This window comes from Podarcis muralis, chromosome 10 (genome assembly GCF_964188315.1).
Source record: "Podarcis muralis chromosome 10, rPodMur119.hap1.1, whole genome shotgun sequence".
In the NCBI taxonomy this organism is placed as follows: domain Eukaryota; kingdom Metazoa; phylum Chordata; class Lepidosauria; order Squamata; family Lacertidae; genus Podarcis; species Podarcis muralis.
This window is the reverse complement of record NC_135664.1, coordinates 72657095-72673797: the sequence shown is the minus strand read 5'-3', so window position 1 is coordinate 72673797 and position 16703 is coordinate 72657095. Positions and strand designations below refer to the sequence as shown.

At 46.8% G+C, this 16703-nt stretch overlaps 1 protein-coding gene across 2 annotated transcripts in view; it reads left to right on the top strand.

Annotated features, from left to right (window-relative positions):
* KCP (kielin cysteine rich BMP regulator) overlaps positions 1-16703 on the top strand; it is a 97096-nt gene that overhangs the window by 17546 nt on the left and 62847 nt on the right. For both annotated transcript variants that reach the window (XM_077935400.1, XM_077935399.1), the window contains exons 4-8: positions 6203-6471; positions 7381-7564; positions 8948-9015; positions 13486-13656; positions 14568-14664. In XM_077935400.1, coding sequence (XP_077791526.1) covers positions 6203-6471; positions 7381-7564; positions 8948-9015; positions 13486-13656; positions 14568-14664 — 789 coding nt within the window. The remainder of the gene's footprint in view (positions 1-6202; positions 6472-7380; positions 7565-8947; positions 9016-13485; positions 13657-14567; positions 14665-16703) is intronic.

Below are 16703 nucleotides of genomic sequence, written 5' to 3'. Positions count from 1 at the left end.
ACTTTTATCATAATCACATTTTGTTACATAATTTTATAACTTGATACATTACTCTGCAAGAGCATCGACCTCCTTCCCTCGCTCTTTCTGACTTCCACACACCTTTCTATATTCTCTGCATTTCTATAATCACATGTTTACCTTTTATCTTATTATATTATTTCATCTTGTTATCAGTAAATCAGTTCCTTATACAGTGGTGCCTCGCAAGACGAAATTAATTTGTTCCGCGAGTTTTGTCGTCTTGCGATTTTTTTCGTCTTGCGAAGCACGGTGTCAGGAAAGTTTTGGAAAAGCTTCAAAAATCACCAAAGTCTTTAAAAACCTCAAAAAAGGCTACCACACCGCATTCTATGAGTTGCTCCTCGAAGTCAAGTCGCAACTGTATTAACGGTGTTAAGAAAAAGGAAACAAACTTGCAAGACGTTTCCGTCTTGCGAAGCAAGCCCATAGGGAAAATCGTCTTGCGAAGCAGCTCAAAAAACAAAAAACCCTTTCGTCTTGCGAGTTTTTTGTCTTGCGAGGCATTCGTCTTGCGAGGTACCACTGTATTTACATTACAAAACTTTCCAACGCAAACCTGCAAATGTTTTCAGATGTTTACAATTTTCTTTCATATAAAGTACAAATTTGTTCCAGTCCTTTTGAAACAGTTCGTCATGCTGATTCCGGAACTTCCCCGTCAACTTGGCCACCTCTACGTGCTCCACCATCTTAACCTGCCAGTCTTCCAGTGCTGGGAGTTCCTGCTCTTTCCATTTTTGAGCCAGGTATATCCTTGCAGCCACTGTGGCATACATAAACATATTTACATCTCTTTTATGTATTTCTTCTCCAATTAAACCTAATAAAAACGCCTCTGGTTTTTTCCATTAAAGTTATATTTTAAAAACTTTTTCAATTATATATTATATCCCAGAAGGCTTTCACTTTAGAGCGATGCAGGAATCTCAGCTAAAGCATCCCTGACAGGTGGCCATCCCACCTCTGCTTAAAAACCACCAAGGAAGGAGGAGGGTCCACAAGCTCTGGCAGGAGACTGTTCTGCTGCTGAGCAGCTCTTACTGTCAGAAAGTTTTTCCAAATATTCAGTCGGAATTTCCTTTCTTGCAACTTGAAGCCATTGGTTCGAGTCCTGCTTTCCGGAGCAGCAGAAAACAAGCATGCTCCCTCCTCCATGGGACAGCCCTTGAGATATTTGAAGATGGCTCTCATATCTCCTCTCAGTCTCCTCTTTTCCAGGCTAAACATACCCAGCACCTTCAACCATTCCTCATCAGGCTTGGTTTCCAGACCCTTGACCATCTTGGTCGCCCTCCTCTGCATACCTTCCAGCTTGTCAACATCCTTCTTAAATTGTGGTGCCCAGAATTAGACACCGCATTCCAGCTGTGGTCTGACCAAGGCAGAATAGAGCAGGACTAGGACTTCCCTTGATCTGGACACACTAGACTTCTGTTGATGCAGCTGAGAATAACATTGGCCTTTTCTGCTGCTGCATCACACTGTTGGCTCATGTTCATCTTGTGGTCCACCAAGACCTCTAGATCCTTTTCACATGTCCTGCTAGTAAGCCAGGTGTCCCCCATCCTATATTTGTGCATCTGGTTCTTCCTGCCTATGTGCAAAACCTATTAATTCCTTTAACTGTCTTAGATATGCTATCATAAATCCAAAAATGTGCTGCAGGGATTCTGACCCTTGCATTCCCTTCCAACTCGGCCATTCTATGATTCTATGCTCTGCCATTGAGCCCATGAGAAACTCCTTCCCTGTGGATCATAGCCCTGCATGCAAGACTGAAAGGAGGGCGGGTTGCTTCCTCTCCCACTCCACCTCAAATGGGGCCCAATCCATAATCTCTTGTGCCAGGCGCAAAGCACCTCACGCCAACCATTGACACCAATGTGGGGCTACCTTTGAAGGTGACCCGAAAACTGCAACTAAAAAACCACTTTTTATGGTTGAAGGATCGATGGTAGCTAACAGATTGAGGTTGAATCCTGACAAGATAGAAGTACTGTTTTGGGGGGGACAGGAGGCGGGCAGGTGTAGGGGACTCCCTGGTCCTGAATGGGGCAACTGTGCCCCTGAAAGACCAGGTGCGCAGCCTGGGAGTCATTTTGGACTCACAGCTGTCCATGGAGGCGCAGGTTAATTATGTGTCCAGGGCAGCTGTTTATCAGCTCCGTCTGGTATGCAGGATGAGACCCTCCCTGCCCGCAGACCATCTGGCCAGAGTGGTGCATGCTCTGGTTATCTCCTGCTTGGACTACTGCAATGCGCTCTATGTGGGGCGACCTTTGAAGGTGACTCGGAAACTGCAATTAATCCAGAATGCGGCAGCTGGATTTGTGACTGGGAGCGGACGCCGACACCACATAACACCGGTCTTGAAAGATCTACATTGGCTCCCAGTATGTTTCCAAGCCTGCATGCAAGACTGAAAGGAGGGCAGGTTGCTTCCTCTCCCACTCCACCTCAAATGGGGCCCAATCCACCATCTCTTGTGCCGAGTGCAAAGGACCTCACACCAAACCTTTGACACCAATGTGGGGCTACCTTTGAAGGTGACCCAGAAACTGCAACTAACCCAGAATGCGGCAGCTCTACAATATCACCTCTACAATATCCTTTTGCAAGGTGTTGGGGCGACAGAGCTGTTTAAGAAACTCAACTTTCCGGCGTGAGCTTGAATGCCACTTGCAAAACAGTGAGCTTTTTCTGTGCTCTGAGATGTTAAGATTCTATGGTTCCTCCTTCAAGGATTTATGGTGCTCAACCTCATTTCTCAAAAACCTCGTACTCTTTGCCCCATGACCTCTTTGGGGCAGCGGCGGGGTAATTAATTGGCCAATTACCTGAACAGAGGCTTCTGAAGGGTCATCAGACTGAGCCTGCCAGAACGTTTTGACCTTTGACTGCAGACTGGCAGTGGCTGCGGAGCTGGAGGCAAGTTGAATTCCTTTAAGCCCTGCTAAAATTCAGACGCCTTTGCGGGAATTCTGGCGTGAGCATTGTGTTCCAGAGGCTGCAGTGATCTGTGGGGGGCTGGTTTCATCCCCCCCACTTCCTCCCCACATTTCCCAAGCGTTTGAGAAGCTGCCCCCTGGAAAGGGGCACTGGGGACCTCGGAAGTCTTTGTCCAAATCACTGATTTATAGAATTGGAATGCACCCAAAGGTCATCTAGCCCAACCCCCTGAAACGCGGGGATCGCAGCTAAAGAATCCCATCTTAAAAACCTCCAATGAGGGAGAATCCTCCACCACCTTCTGTGGGCATCAAACAGCTCTTGCATCGAGCAAGTTCTTCCTCCCCCCCCCCAATATTTTTTATTGATTTTCCAAATTTTTAACAAATACAACGTAGCACGAAAAAACAAAGTACCCCTGGGTTATTTGTGGGGCCTGCCTGGTGTTTCTACATGAGTAGAATGTGTGCTTTTGTTTAAAATGCATCTCTGGGTTATTTGTGGGGCACAGGAATTCGTTCATTCCCCCCCAAAAAAATATATTCCGGCCCCCCACAAGGTCTGAGGGACGGTGGACCGGCCCACAGCTGAAAAAGGTTGCTGACCCCTGCACTAGAGCATGAGACTCTTCATCTTGGCGTTGTGGGTTCGAGATTCCTGGTTGTGGGGGTTGGACTAGATGACCCTTGGTGCCCCTTCCAGTTCTATGACATCATCAGGAGGGCACCTCTTGGCTATTCCCAAGAGCGCCAACCTGGCCCCGCGACTGTGGGTGCCTGGGGCCACGGGCACATGGCCCTGGCACTGAAATTTGTGGGTGCCTGGCTCCCAGTATGTTTCCGAGCACAATTCAAAGTTTTGGTGCTGACGTTTTAAACCCTAAACAGCCTCAGTCCGGTAGACCTGAAGGAGCATCTCCACCCCCATTGTTCTGCCCAGACACTGAGGTCCAGCTCCGAGGGCCTTCTGGCGGTTCCCTCGCTGCGAGAAGCCAAGTTACAGGGAACCAGGCAGAGGGCCTTCTTGGTGGTGGCACCCGCCCTGTGGAACGCCCTCCCACCAGACGTCAAAGAGAACAACTACCAGACTTTTAGAAGACATCTGAAGGCAGCCCTGTTTAGGGAAGCTTTTAATGTTTGAGGCATTACTGTATTTTAATATTTTGTTGGAAGCTGCCCAGAGTGGCTGGGGAAGCCCAGCCAAATGGGCAGGGTATAAATAATAAATTATTATTATTATTATTATTATTATTATTATTATTAGGAATTTTGTGGGTGCTCAGGCTCCCAGGGCCCCAGGGAGTTGGCACCTATGGCCATCCCTGCCCTGTGCATTGCCCACATCTCCTCCTCTCCTCCTGACCTCTCCGTCCTTTTTCTGGCCACCATTCCTGCGCTCTCCCACTCCTTTCCCCTCCTCCCAACTGCTGGCAAGGCCTGTCCTGAACCATCCATGCGTCTAATGAGCATCTCGGCTCTGGCTGCCCCCAACTTGCCCCCTTCTGCTCATTAAGCGCTTCTGGCCTCCAGCCCCCCTGGAAGGGTCAGCCGGGCAGGAGGAATTGCCCAGCGCCTGGGCCCTCATGCACACCCACCCGCTGGGCCACCGGGAGGGAGGGATCGAGGCTTCACAACCCCGCCGGGTGCCCCCTGATCCAGGCTGCTGTTGAATGGTTCAGGGGGTCTTTGCGCAAGATGGAGGTCAGGCTGCAGTGGGGAGGGGGCTGGAGTCCCGCCGGAGATGGAGGGGCAGCGGGAGGCCGGACGAGCAGCTTTCTTCCTTGTTCTTTTTCCTTTTAATTTAAGGTTTCGGAGGGCAAGGCAAGCGATCAAAGGGATGCAGCGTTGGGGACTTTTTAGCTTTAAGAAAAGCCAAGAAACAGTATGGCAGAAGTTTGTAAAATTACACCTGGCATAGGGGAGGAGGGCTGTAGTGAAGTTGGGAAATCTTGGTATGTCAAACTCGGTTCACGCAGGAGTGAGGCTTTGTGGGAGGGATAAAACTGTGGCCTTCTGGGGAATGGGTGTTTGGTCTCTTTAAACGCAAAGCTACCTGTCTCTAGAGAGACGCGGGTGGCGCTGTGGGTTAAACCACAGAGCCTAGGGCTTGCTGATCAGAAGGTTGGTGGTTTGAATCCCCACGACGGGGTGAGCTCCCGTTGCTCAGTCCCTGCTCCTGCCAACCTAGCAGTTCGAAAGCATGTCAAAGTGCAAGTAGATAAATAGGTACCGCTTTCTTCCACTTCCTTCCACAGTTTGGTCAAACTCATGCTGGTCTCTTCGAGAACACTGTCCCACCATCTCGTCCTCCGTCGTCCCCTTCTCCTTGTGCCCTCCATCTTTCCCAACATCAGGGCCTTTTCCAGGGAGTCTTCTCAGGAGGTGGCCAAAGTCTTGGAGCCTCAGCTTCAGGATCTGTCCTTCCAGTGAGCACTCAGGGCTGATTTCCTTCAGAATGGAGAGGTTTGATCTTCTTGCAGTCCATGGGACTCTCAAGAGTCTCCTCCAGCACCAGAATTCAAAAGCATCCATTCTTCGGCGATCAGCCTTCTTTATGATCCAGCTCTCACTTCCATACATCACTACTGGGAAAACCATAGCTTGAACTATACGGACCTTTGTCGGCAAGGTGATGTCTCTGCTTTTTAAGATGCTGTCTAGGTTTGTCATTGCTTTTCTCCCAAGAAGTAGGCGTCTTTTAATTTCATGACTGCTGTCACCATCTGCAGTGATCACGGAGCCCAATAAAGTAAAATCTCTCACTGCCTCCATTTCTTCCCTTCTATTTGCCAGGAGGTGATGGGACTAGTGGCCATGATCTTCGTGTTTTTTTTATGTTGAGCTTCAGACCATATTTTCGCTCTCCTCTTTCATCCTCATTACTTTCGGGTTTCGCTGCTCGCGCATGCGCAGATGCTCAAAATGACGTCACGCTCATGCGCAGAAGCGGCGAAAAGTGACGCGCGCATGCACAGACGTGTCATCACTAGTTACGTTTGCTTCTGGATGCGAACGGGGCTCCTGAATGGATCCCGTTCACTTCTCAAGGTACCACTGTATCTGCAATCCTGAGGACTCGAAACAGTTTCCAGTTTAATTTAATCCACACGGTCCTGCGCACTGGGTCCAGTACCAAATGTTACCCTTGCAGAAGCAATAGATCCGTCTCTCACTCCACCCCTTTGACCATTCCATTTGCTCCTTTTTCTCTCCCTTTCGCTGACCCGCAGAGCCAGACCTCCTCCCTCTGTCCTACACCACAGCTGAGGAGCGCTACCTGGACCTATCAGACGAGCACCTGCCTGTGCTGGACTCTCCGCCGCCCCTTGAGCCACCGGCCTTGACGGACATCCGCCACTACCAGCGGGAGCCAAGTGAGTCTGACTTCCCACCACCGGGACCAGCGAGATCCAGCGCAGCCAGCGCAGAGGAGAGGATACGGCGGCTGGAGGAGCTGGTCGACGGGCTGGGGACGATGTTGGACATGGTCAAAGAGCAGGTGAGGGAAGCGCAGATCCCACCACGCAGAATTTTAGAGTTCGGGGGTGGATCCAGGGGTCATCTAGATTCCCGGCTCCACAGGAATCTTGTGACAGCAGCATTTTTGCCATATGTCCATTCATCATCACCACCATCATCATAAACTTTATTGCGCTAGCCAAAGGCCATGGCATCATTCACAAAGGGAACAATAAGAAAAGCAACAGTAACCATAAATAACCACAAATACTGTATTTTTCGCTCTATAAGATGCACCAGACCACATGACGCACCTAGTTTTTGGAGTAGGAAAACAAGAAAAAAATATTCTGAATCTCAGAAGCCAGAACAGCAAGTGGGATCGCTGCGCAGTGAAAGCAGCAATCCCTCTTGCTGTTCTGGCTTCTGGGATAGCTGCGCAGCCTGCATTCGCTCCATAAGACGCACACACATTTCCCCTTACTTTTTAGGAGGGGAAAAGTGAGTCTTATAGAGCAAAAAATACGGTACGTCAGGCACCACCACCCCTCCACCTCTTTCCCCTTTTCTTCCTAATGTCTCAACAAATGAAAATGATTTGTAAAAATGTTACATGGGGGGGGGGGGACAGTTGTAAATCAAGAAAATCTTTAACAAATAAATAAATAAACCCCAGGCACTGCAAATACAGTGGTACCTCTGGTTGCAAACGGCATCCATTCCAGAGGCCCGTTCACAACATGAAAACAGCGCAATCTTAAACACCGTATCTGCGCAGATGCGAAGCGCGATTTCCATAATAGCGGGTTCTATCCTGAATATCAAATGTGATTCTTTCATGGGGGGGGGGGAGAGACAGATCCTTGTTCTTAGGACCTCCTCCTCCCCTGTTAGGATCCAGAGTAACCCCTCCAGTCACCCACAGCGTCTCCCGTCTTTCCCTCCCCAGAATTCGGACCTGCTGGGCCGCGTGAAGTCCCTGGAGGACTGCGAGTGTCGGCGGCCGGCATGCCTCTGGGAAGGGCAGCGCTATGAGGATGGCGCTTCCTGGGATCGAGATCTGTGCACCACTTGCGTGTGTGCGCATGGCAAAGCAGAGTGCTCGCTGCGCCACGACCGACCTCGCTGTCTGGGTGAGTGCATGCAAGGGATTGGGTTATTATTACACGCAGCTTAAAAAGGTAAAGGTAAAGGTACCCCTGCCCGTACAGGCCAGTCTTGACAGACTCTAGGGTTGTGCGCTCATCTCACTCTATAGGTCGGGAGCCAGCGCTGTCCGCAGAAACTTCCGGGTCACGTGGCCAGCGTGACAATGCTGCATCTGGCGAGCCAGCGCAGCACACGGAAACACCGTTTACCTTCCCACTAGTGAGCGGTCCCTATTTATCTACTTGCACTTAGGGGTGCTTTCGAACTGCTAGGTTGGCAGGCGCTAGGACCAAGCAACGGGAGCGCACCCCGCCGCGGGGATTCGAACCACCGACCATGTGATCGGCAAGTCCTAGGCGCTGAGGTTTAACCCACAGCGCCACCCGCGTCCCACACGCAGCTTGGGTTATTATTATTATTATTATTATTAATTTTATTAAAGAATTTCAAGCAAACAAATTATTCAAATAATCAATTACATTTATTTCCCCCCCTATTATTACCCCCCATCCCTCCCTCTCCCCACCCAACCCAAGTCTTCCCTCATCCCTCAGCTCCCTTCTCTTGTCTGTTTGCACGTATTGTTCTCTGCATGTAAAAAACTGTACATATCATTACGTCATCTGTCCTATATTCTACTAATAAATTTGTGGGTGTTTATTCAAAACCTGCCACGGAGTCCAAATCATTTTGTTATTGTTTTTTAAAATAGTCTGTAAAAAGTTCCCAATCTTCTTTGAAGTCCCGATTGTCCTATTGTCCTATTATTATTATTATTATTATTATTATTATTATTATTATTAATACCCCGCCCATCTGGCTGGGTTTTCCCAGCCACTCTGGGCTGCTTCCAACCAAATATTAAAAACAATACAGCGTCAGACATTAAAAACTTCCCTAAGCAGGGCTGCCTTCAGGTGTCTTCTAAAAGTCAGATAGTTGTTTATTTCCTTGACATCTGACGGGAGGGCGTTCCACAGGGCGGGCGCCACCACCGAGAAGGCCCTCTGCCTGGTTCCCTGTAACCTCACTTCTCTCAGGGAGGGAACCGCCAGAAGGCTTCAAGTTACAAGAGATTCCAACTAAACATCAGGAAAAGCTTTCTGACAGGAAGAGCCGTTTGACAGGGGAACTGTTTTCCTTGACAGGTTGTGGGTTCTCCTCCCTTGGAGTTCTTTAAGCAGAGTTTGGAAGGCCATCTGTCTTGCATGAGATTCCTGAATTTCAGGGGGTTGGACTAGATGACCCCAGAGGTCCCTCCCAATTGTGATCCTATGATTCCATCATTGCTGACAGCTTTGCCACAGGAAGAAATTCAACAGGTGCAGTTTCTCCTCAGTACTGACCTTCTCTTTCCCCCTTTGCAGGCTGTGCTGACGGCCGGAAGGAAGGCGAGAACTGGAGCCCGGAGCCGTGCTGGACCTGCCGCTGTGAGGTGAGAAGGGAGGCTCTTGTCAGGATGACACCTGTAATAAACAAATATCTGCCCTTATTCCCTTATGGGGAACACAAGAGCCCTTATAGAGTCCTTTGAAGGTTCTCCATCAGTCAGAGAAAATAACAGAGGCCAACCAAAGAATGTTGTTATTGTTTAGTCGTTTAGTCGTGTCCGACTCTTCGTGACCCCATGGACCAGAGCACGCCAGGCACTCCTGTCTTCCACCGCCTCCCGCAGTTTGGTCAGGCTCATGTTTGTAGCTTCGAGAACACTATCCAACCATCTCATCCTCTGTCGTCCCCTTCTCCTTGTGCCCTCCATCTTTCCCAACATCAGGGTCTTTTCCAGGGAGTCTTCTCATGAGGTGGCCAAAGTATTGGAGCCTCAACTTCACGATCTGTCCTTCCAGTGAGCACTCAGGTCTGATTTCCTTAAGAATGGATGCGTTTGATCTTCTTGCAGTCCATGGGACTCTCAAGAGTCTCCTCCAGCACCATAATTCAAAAGCATCAATTCTTCGGCGACCAGCCTTCTTTATGGTCCAGCTCTCACTTCCATGCATCACTACTGGGAAAACCAGAGCTTTTACTATACGGACCTTTGTTGGTAAGGTGATGTCTCTACTTTTTAAGATGTTGTCTAGATTTGCCATCGCCTTTCTCCCAAGGAGCAGGCGTCTTTTAATTTCGTGGCTGCTGTCACCATCTGCAGTGATCATGGAGCCCAAGAACATAAAATCTCTCACTACCTCCATTTCTTCCCCTTCTATTTGCCAGGAGGTGATGGGACCAGTGGCCATGATCTTCGTTTTTTTGATGTTGAGCTTCAGACCATATTTTGCGCTCTCCTCTTTCACCCTCATTAAAAGGTTCTTTAATTCCTCCTCACTTTCTGCCATCAAGGTTGTGTCATCTGCATATCTGAGGTTGTTGATATTTCTTCCGGCGATCTTAATTCCGGCTTGGGATTCATCCAGCCCAGCCTTTCGCATGATGAATTCTGCATATAAGTTAAATAAGCAGGGAGACAAAATACCGCCTTGTCGTACTCCTTTCCCAATTTTGAACCAATCAGTTGTTCCATATCCAGTTCTAACTGTAGCTTCTTGTCCCACATAGAGATTTCTCAGGAGACAGATGAGGTGATCAGGCACTCCCATTTCTTTAAGAACTTGCCATAGTTTGCTGTGGTCGACACAGTCAAAGGCTTTTGCATAGTCAATGAAGCAGAAGTAGATGTCTTTCTGGAACTCTCTAGCTTTCTCCATAATCCAGCGCATGTTTGCAATTTGGTCTCTGGTTCCTCTGCCTCTTCTAAATCCAGCTTGCACTTCTGGGAGTTCTCGATCCACATACTGCTTGAGCCTTCCTTGTAGAATTTTAAGCATAACCTTGCTAGCGTGTGAAATGAGTGCAATTGTGCGGTAGTTGGAGCATTCTTTGGCACTTCCCTTCTTTGGGATTGGGATGTAGACTGATCTTCTCCAATCCTCTGGCCACTGCTGAGTTTTCCAAATTTGCTGGCATATTGAGTGTAGCACCTTAACAGCATCATCTTTTAAAATTTTAAATAATTCAGCTGGAATACCATCACTTCCACTGGCCTTGTTATTTGCAGTGCTTTCTAAGGCCCATTTGACTTCACTTTCCAGGATGTCTGGCTCAAGGTCAGCAACCACACTACCTGGGGTGTACGAGACATCAATTTCTTTCTGGTATAGTTCCTCTGTGTATTCTTGCCACCTCTTCTTGATGTCTTCTGCTTCTGTTAGGTCCTTTCCACTTTTGTCTTTTATTATGGAAATCTTTGTACAAAATGTTCCTTTCATATCTCCAATTTTCTTGAACAGATCTCTGGTTTTTCCCATTCTATTGTTTTCCTCTATTTCTTTGCATTGCTCGTTTAAGAAGGCCTTCTTGTCTCTCCTTGCTATTTTTTGGAAATCTGCATTCAATTTCCTGTATCTTTCACTATCTCCCTCACATTTTGCTTGCCTTCTCTCCCCCGCTATTTGTAAGGCCTCGTTGGACAGCCACTTTGCTTTCTTGCATTTCCTTTTCATTGGGATGGTTTTAGTTGCTGCCTCTTGTATAATGTTACGAGCCTCCATCCATAGTTCTTCAGGCACTCTGTCCACCAAATCTAAATCCTTAAACCTGTTCCTCACTTCCACTGTGTATTCCAAAGAATATTGAGAAGCAAAGCAGCTGGTAAGCCTGATCTTTATTGATCTGTTGCAACAGGGTGTTCTCCTCCCACGCAGGAAAGGAGGAGGACCCCAGAACCCTGGTGTGCCCCCCCCATTATATAGTCCAAGACCTGGAGTCCAAAACCACCCCCACAAACATCATACATACACCACGGAAGGGGTGTAACCCAAGACCGCCCCTCAGATACATCATACCTACATCACAGAAAGGGCGGTCTACAACAGAAATCTGAGTGCGTTGTTTATCTCGTCTGACAGGTTATCTACTTAATGGTCACTTGATTGGATACCCTGGGGGGCCTGGCCAGTCTTTTGTAATGACAAATACTTAGTTCCTGATCCAAGTCACAGGCTCACCCTATTCATACACAGACATACTCTTAAGACAGGATTTGTGAAGGAAAAGGCAATGGGGAGGCTTTTCCATTTTCCTTCGACCTTGCAGAGAAATATTTGAGGTCAATTTGGGAGGGACAAAATGGTTTCAGGACTTTTTATGTGGGGTTTATATACATATATATATGAGACCTTATTTTTATTTATTTCACACCCAACCCGCAAGGATCTGCCTTTCCTCTTTCTGGTGCCTGTTGGCACGAGAGCCCCTTGATTCCACTGTGAGCCATAGTGGTGAATCCCCATTAGGGAATCCCTCTGACCACTAGGGGGTGCTACACCCACACACTTTGGGGACCACTGGACTAGGGGACCCTCACATCTGTGCCATAGCCCAGGTGTGCTCCTACAGAAGGCACTAATGTGATGGTGTTGGGTAAGCATCACAGGAGGACATTGTCCAGACAGAAAAGTATAAGTCAATTGTTGAAGGTGCTATTGAATGAATGAATGAATGAATGATTGATTGATTGAGAATGATTGATTGATTGATTGATTGATTGAATGAATGATTGAATGAGAATGATTGAATGAATGAATGAATGAATGAGTGATTGAATGAATGAGACTGATTGAAGGAATGAATGAATGAATGAATGAGAATGATTGAATGAACGAATGAGTGATTGATTGATTGAATGAATGAATGAATGAGAATGATTGAATGAATGAATGAAAATGATTGAATGAATGAATGAATGAATGATTAAGAATGATTGATTGATTGATTGAATGAACGAATGAGTGATTGATTGATTGATTGATTGAATGAATGAATGAATGGAGAATGAATGAATGAATGAATGAGAATGATTGATTGATTGATTGAATGAGAATGAATGAATGAATGATTGAGAGTGATTGATTGATTGATTGATTGAATGAATGAATGAATGATTGATTGATTGATTGATTGATTGATTGAAGAATCCAGAACCATAGTGACCAAGTGTTCCAGAGAGAATGGAGTAAATTTATATTATATAGAGAGAATCATTGTACACATACAGTATAAAGACACTAGCAGGACTGAGATAAAACTCACAACGTTTCAAAGAAGGGACATTCTATTGGTGATTAAAGTGTTTAATAATATAAGACTGATATAGAATGGAGATGTAAAAATTGTGTGGGAATAAAAATGCGATATAAGAAAACCAGAAGATGGAGGGAGGGAGGTTGAGAGCTCGGCAGGGCGAATGATATAATGATGTTATAAAATTGTTAAAATTGGAAAATCCATAAAAAAATTAAAATAAAATAATGTTTGTAAACAAACAAACAAACCCAGACGCTTTCCTTTGTCAATTATAGGGACAGACAGAACTACCCAAACTGTATAGAAATTTATTGATGTGTGCGACTACAGCGGCAAGAATGTTACTTGCCCAAAAACGGAAAGAAGATGATGTTCCGGCAAAATAAGAATGGATACAAAAACTTATGGGATATGCAGAAATGGCGAAACTTACCAGAAAAATGAGAAATCAATATAGCAAACTTTTTATAAAAGAATAGAAATGGTTTATTGAATATCTCCAGATAAGCTGTAAACGGATAAGAACATTGGCAGGATTATTGTAATAACCTGCAGTTTCATACTGAAAGTAGATGAATAAATGAGCAAATTAGGTTAATTTGGATATGCAGAAAATATTAAAAATAAATTTAAGGAACCACATAAAGAGGGGGGAATGAAGACAAGTTATGAAATGTTAAAAGGACGTAAAGTTATTGAAATGTATAAAATTGACAATGATGATGATGATGATGATGATGATGATGATGATGATGATGGAATCATCGCTTTGGGCATTGTGCGTGCTTTCGCTGTCCAGTAACTCTGTGCCTTCTCTACCTAGGATGGCAAAGTGTCCTGCAAGAGAGAGGACTGCTCCCCTGCTCCATGCCAGCACCCCGCAACCCCTCAGGGGAAGTGTTGCCCAGTGTGTGGAGGTTGCTTCTACAAAGGGCACCTCCTGAAGGATGGGCAGAGATACCAGGAGGAGCCATGCAAGCATTGCATCTGCCAGGTGAGCGCGGAGGAAGGGGGGGCTGATGGGTGCCAGCAAGAAAAAAAAATGCTGATGACATTTAGCACCTGTATTGATCACCCTTCTTCCAGATTAGGTTCAGGCGCAGGGCTAGTGCCAGTCTGTGCCAGGAGGAAGCTGGCAATGCCAACCATCATGAGGAATTGTGCCTGAAGCACCTGGAAAGGATTTGGGGATCTAGGTGGACCACAAGCTAAACATAAGTCCACCGTGTGATGCAGCAGCAAAAAAGGCCAGTGCTATTCTAGGCTGCATCAACAGAAATCTAGTGCAAGAAGAGCTTTTACATTTGCCAGAAGCTAGGCTCTGCCCTCGCTGCTCCTGGAGTAAAGGTAAAGGTAAAGGGACCCCTGACCATTAGGTCCAGTCGTGGCCGACTCTGGGGTTGAGGCACTCATCTCACTTTATTGGATGAGGGAGCCGGCATACAGCTTCCGGGTCATGTGGCCAGCAGGACTAAGCCGCTTCTGGTGAACCAGAGCAGCGCACGGAAACGCTGTTTCCTTTCCCGCTGGAGCGGTACCTATTTATCTACTTGCACTTTGACATGCTTTTGAACTGCTAGGTTGGCAGGAGCAGGGACCGAGCAACGGGAGCTCACCCCGTCATGGGGATTCGAACCGCTGACCTTCCGATCGGCAAGTCCTAGACTCTGTGGTTTAACCTACAGCGCCACCCGCATCCCATTCAGGAGCTTAGAGCCTCATCAAACCTAAATCCAGCCCTGTTTGCAACGCTACAGTTTTACGATAGGCCTGCAGCTGCTGTGACGTGGTCATCAGACCAAGCAATGCACTCACCCTTCCTGCCATGTGTTCACCGCTGCCCAGCGTTTCGTGACCACGTTGGCGCTGCCGTATGATTCTCTCCTCTCTCTGCAACTCTCCTAGGCAGGCAACGTCCGATGCCAAGCACCCAGCTGCCCAGAGCTTTCGTGCCGGGAGCGATACACGCCGCCCGGGGAGTGCTGCCCGGTTTGCCATCCAGGTAAGGATGCAAGGAAGCGCCCCGAGAGCATCACTGGGCTGTTGGTTTTGTCGGTCACTGGACCCGATTCATTTGCGCAAAGTGTTTCCTCTGTATGAAGTTTGCTTCCGTATCCTTCCCATGCCAGGTACGGTTGACAGACCATTCACGAGAGTGCAGGCTCTCCATGTTTCTTGTATCGTCTGCTTTCAGTTTGAAATAGTGTAAGATTTTGGCCTGCTTTTTCCTTGGGGGGGGGGGGGAACGTTCTGCAGCTTGTGTAAGAGAATTTCCCAGTTCTTTATAACTCTGTCTTGTGAGAGCCATCCCCGGACCAGATTTGGGTTACCGTATTTTTTGCTCTATAGGACGCACTTTTTCCCCTCCAAAAATTAAGGGGAAATGTGTGTGCGTCCTATGGAGCGAAGCCTCCGAAGCGCAGAGGGAGCGCTCCCTCCATGCTCCTTGGCTTTGCGTTGCTTTCGCTGAAGCCTGGAGAGTGAGAGGAGTCAGTGCGCACCAACCCCTCTCGCTCTCCAGGCTTCAGGGATAGCCGCCTGAAGCCTTTGGAGTGCAGCGCAAGTTCCCGCTGTGCTCCGAAGACTTTGAGTTCCTTTTGCTTTCAGCAGAGAGGGAGAGCTGCGCGGCGCCCCTTCAGCGAAGCGGCAGGAGGAATGGAAGGGGCTCTGTTTCTCCTGCCGCTTCACTAAATGGGTGCTGAGCAGAGAGGGGGAGATTTTTTTTTTCTTGTTCTCCCCCTCTAAAACTAGGTGCGTCCTATGGTCAGGTGCATCCTATAGAGCGAAAAATACGGTACTTTGTCCCGTCTGTATATTTGAGGGCTTTGCTTGAAAGAAACTCAGAGCGTTGTAATCAGCCTCATATAGTTTTAGATAACCTCAAGGAGTTTTGGATGGCTTCAGCAGGATTTCAAAGGGGCTTTAGAAGATCAAAGGAAGGGAGGATGTTTAAAATGCCATCCGGCAACTCCCGGAGTCCTTATCTGGCTGGGATATAAGCTTTTTTTCCAGGAGTGTGTCTTTCCCCCTTATTATTTTTTAAAAGCTCCTACTCACTCTGCTGAGGCTCACAGGAGACTTGCTTCAGGCACCATCTTCTAACCGGAACTCCTATTCTATCAAACATTCATCTGAGTTGCTGTAGAGGTTCTATGTCTGCCAATGGTTCTTCCAAGCTGTTTATGGCATTTTCTCTTCACTTTCCTTCCTGCAAAAAGTCTGGGGTTGTTTGATTTTTAAAGTGGGAATTCTGCCCCAGAGTGCTTCAGTTGTGCAATCCTAAATATGCTATTATGCTACCAGTGCCGGATTTACGTATAAGCCAAACAAGCTATAGCTTAGGGCCCCACTCTCTTGGGGGGGGGGGGAACCAGATGTGCATTTTGAAAATATAAGATACAAAACAAATAAAATAAAACCTACATACAGCAACAATGTTTTGTGTTGTGTAGGTGCCTATGATGTAAGTCATGGGCCCCACCTGCTAGCCTGCTCCCTAAAACATCACTGGATTGCTCCATTCTATATATAGGGTGCCTATATTCTGCTATTTATAATTATTAGTAGTTTGCATCATATATTACCTATTATTATTTCATTTTATAGCAATTTTCTAGAGACTAGATTATGAGTCATTGTAAATTGTGTTTCTAAAGGAACTTTTGTTATTGCCAAATGCCAATGTGTTTGCATTATTAAGTTTGTTATGAATAAAAAATCATTTGAAGTCAGAGCTTAATAATTATTTCACTATTAATATACTTCACTTTTAATATACTTCTTAATTGTATTTCAGTTCAACAATTCATTTGAAAAATTACATATTTTGTTATGCGCAAATGGCTTTAGATATCTACTAGGTCCATAAATTACGATATAACATATATTCAACACAAAAAACAGTGACAATTTGTTGTTGACAAAGGACAGCTGGACATAGAAAGGGCCCCATTACCTTCAGCAGCTTAGGGCCTCATCGAACCGAAATCAGGCCCTGTATGTGACTGAATCTCTCCTGCAAAATAGCAAAATATTTCCACC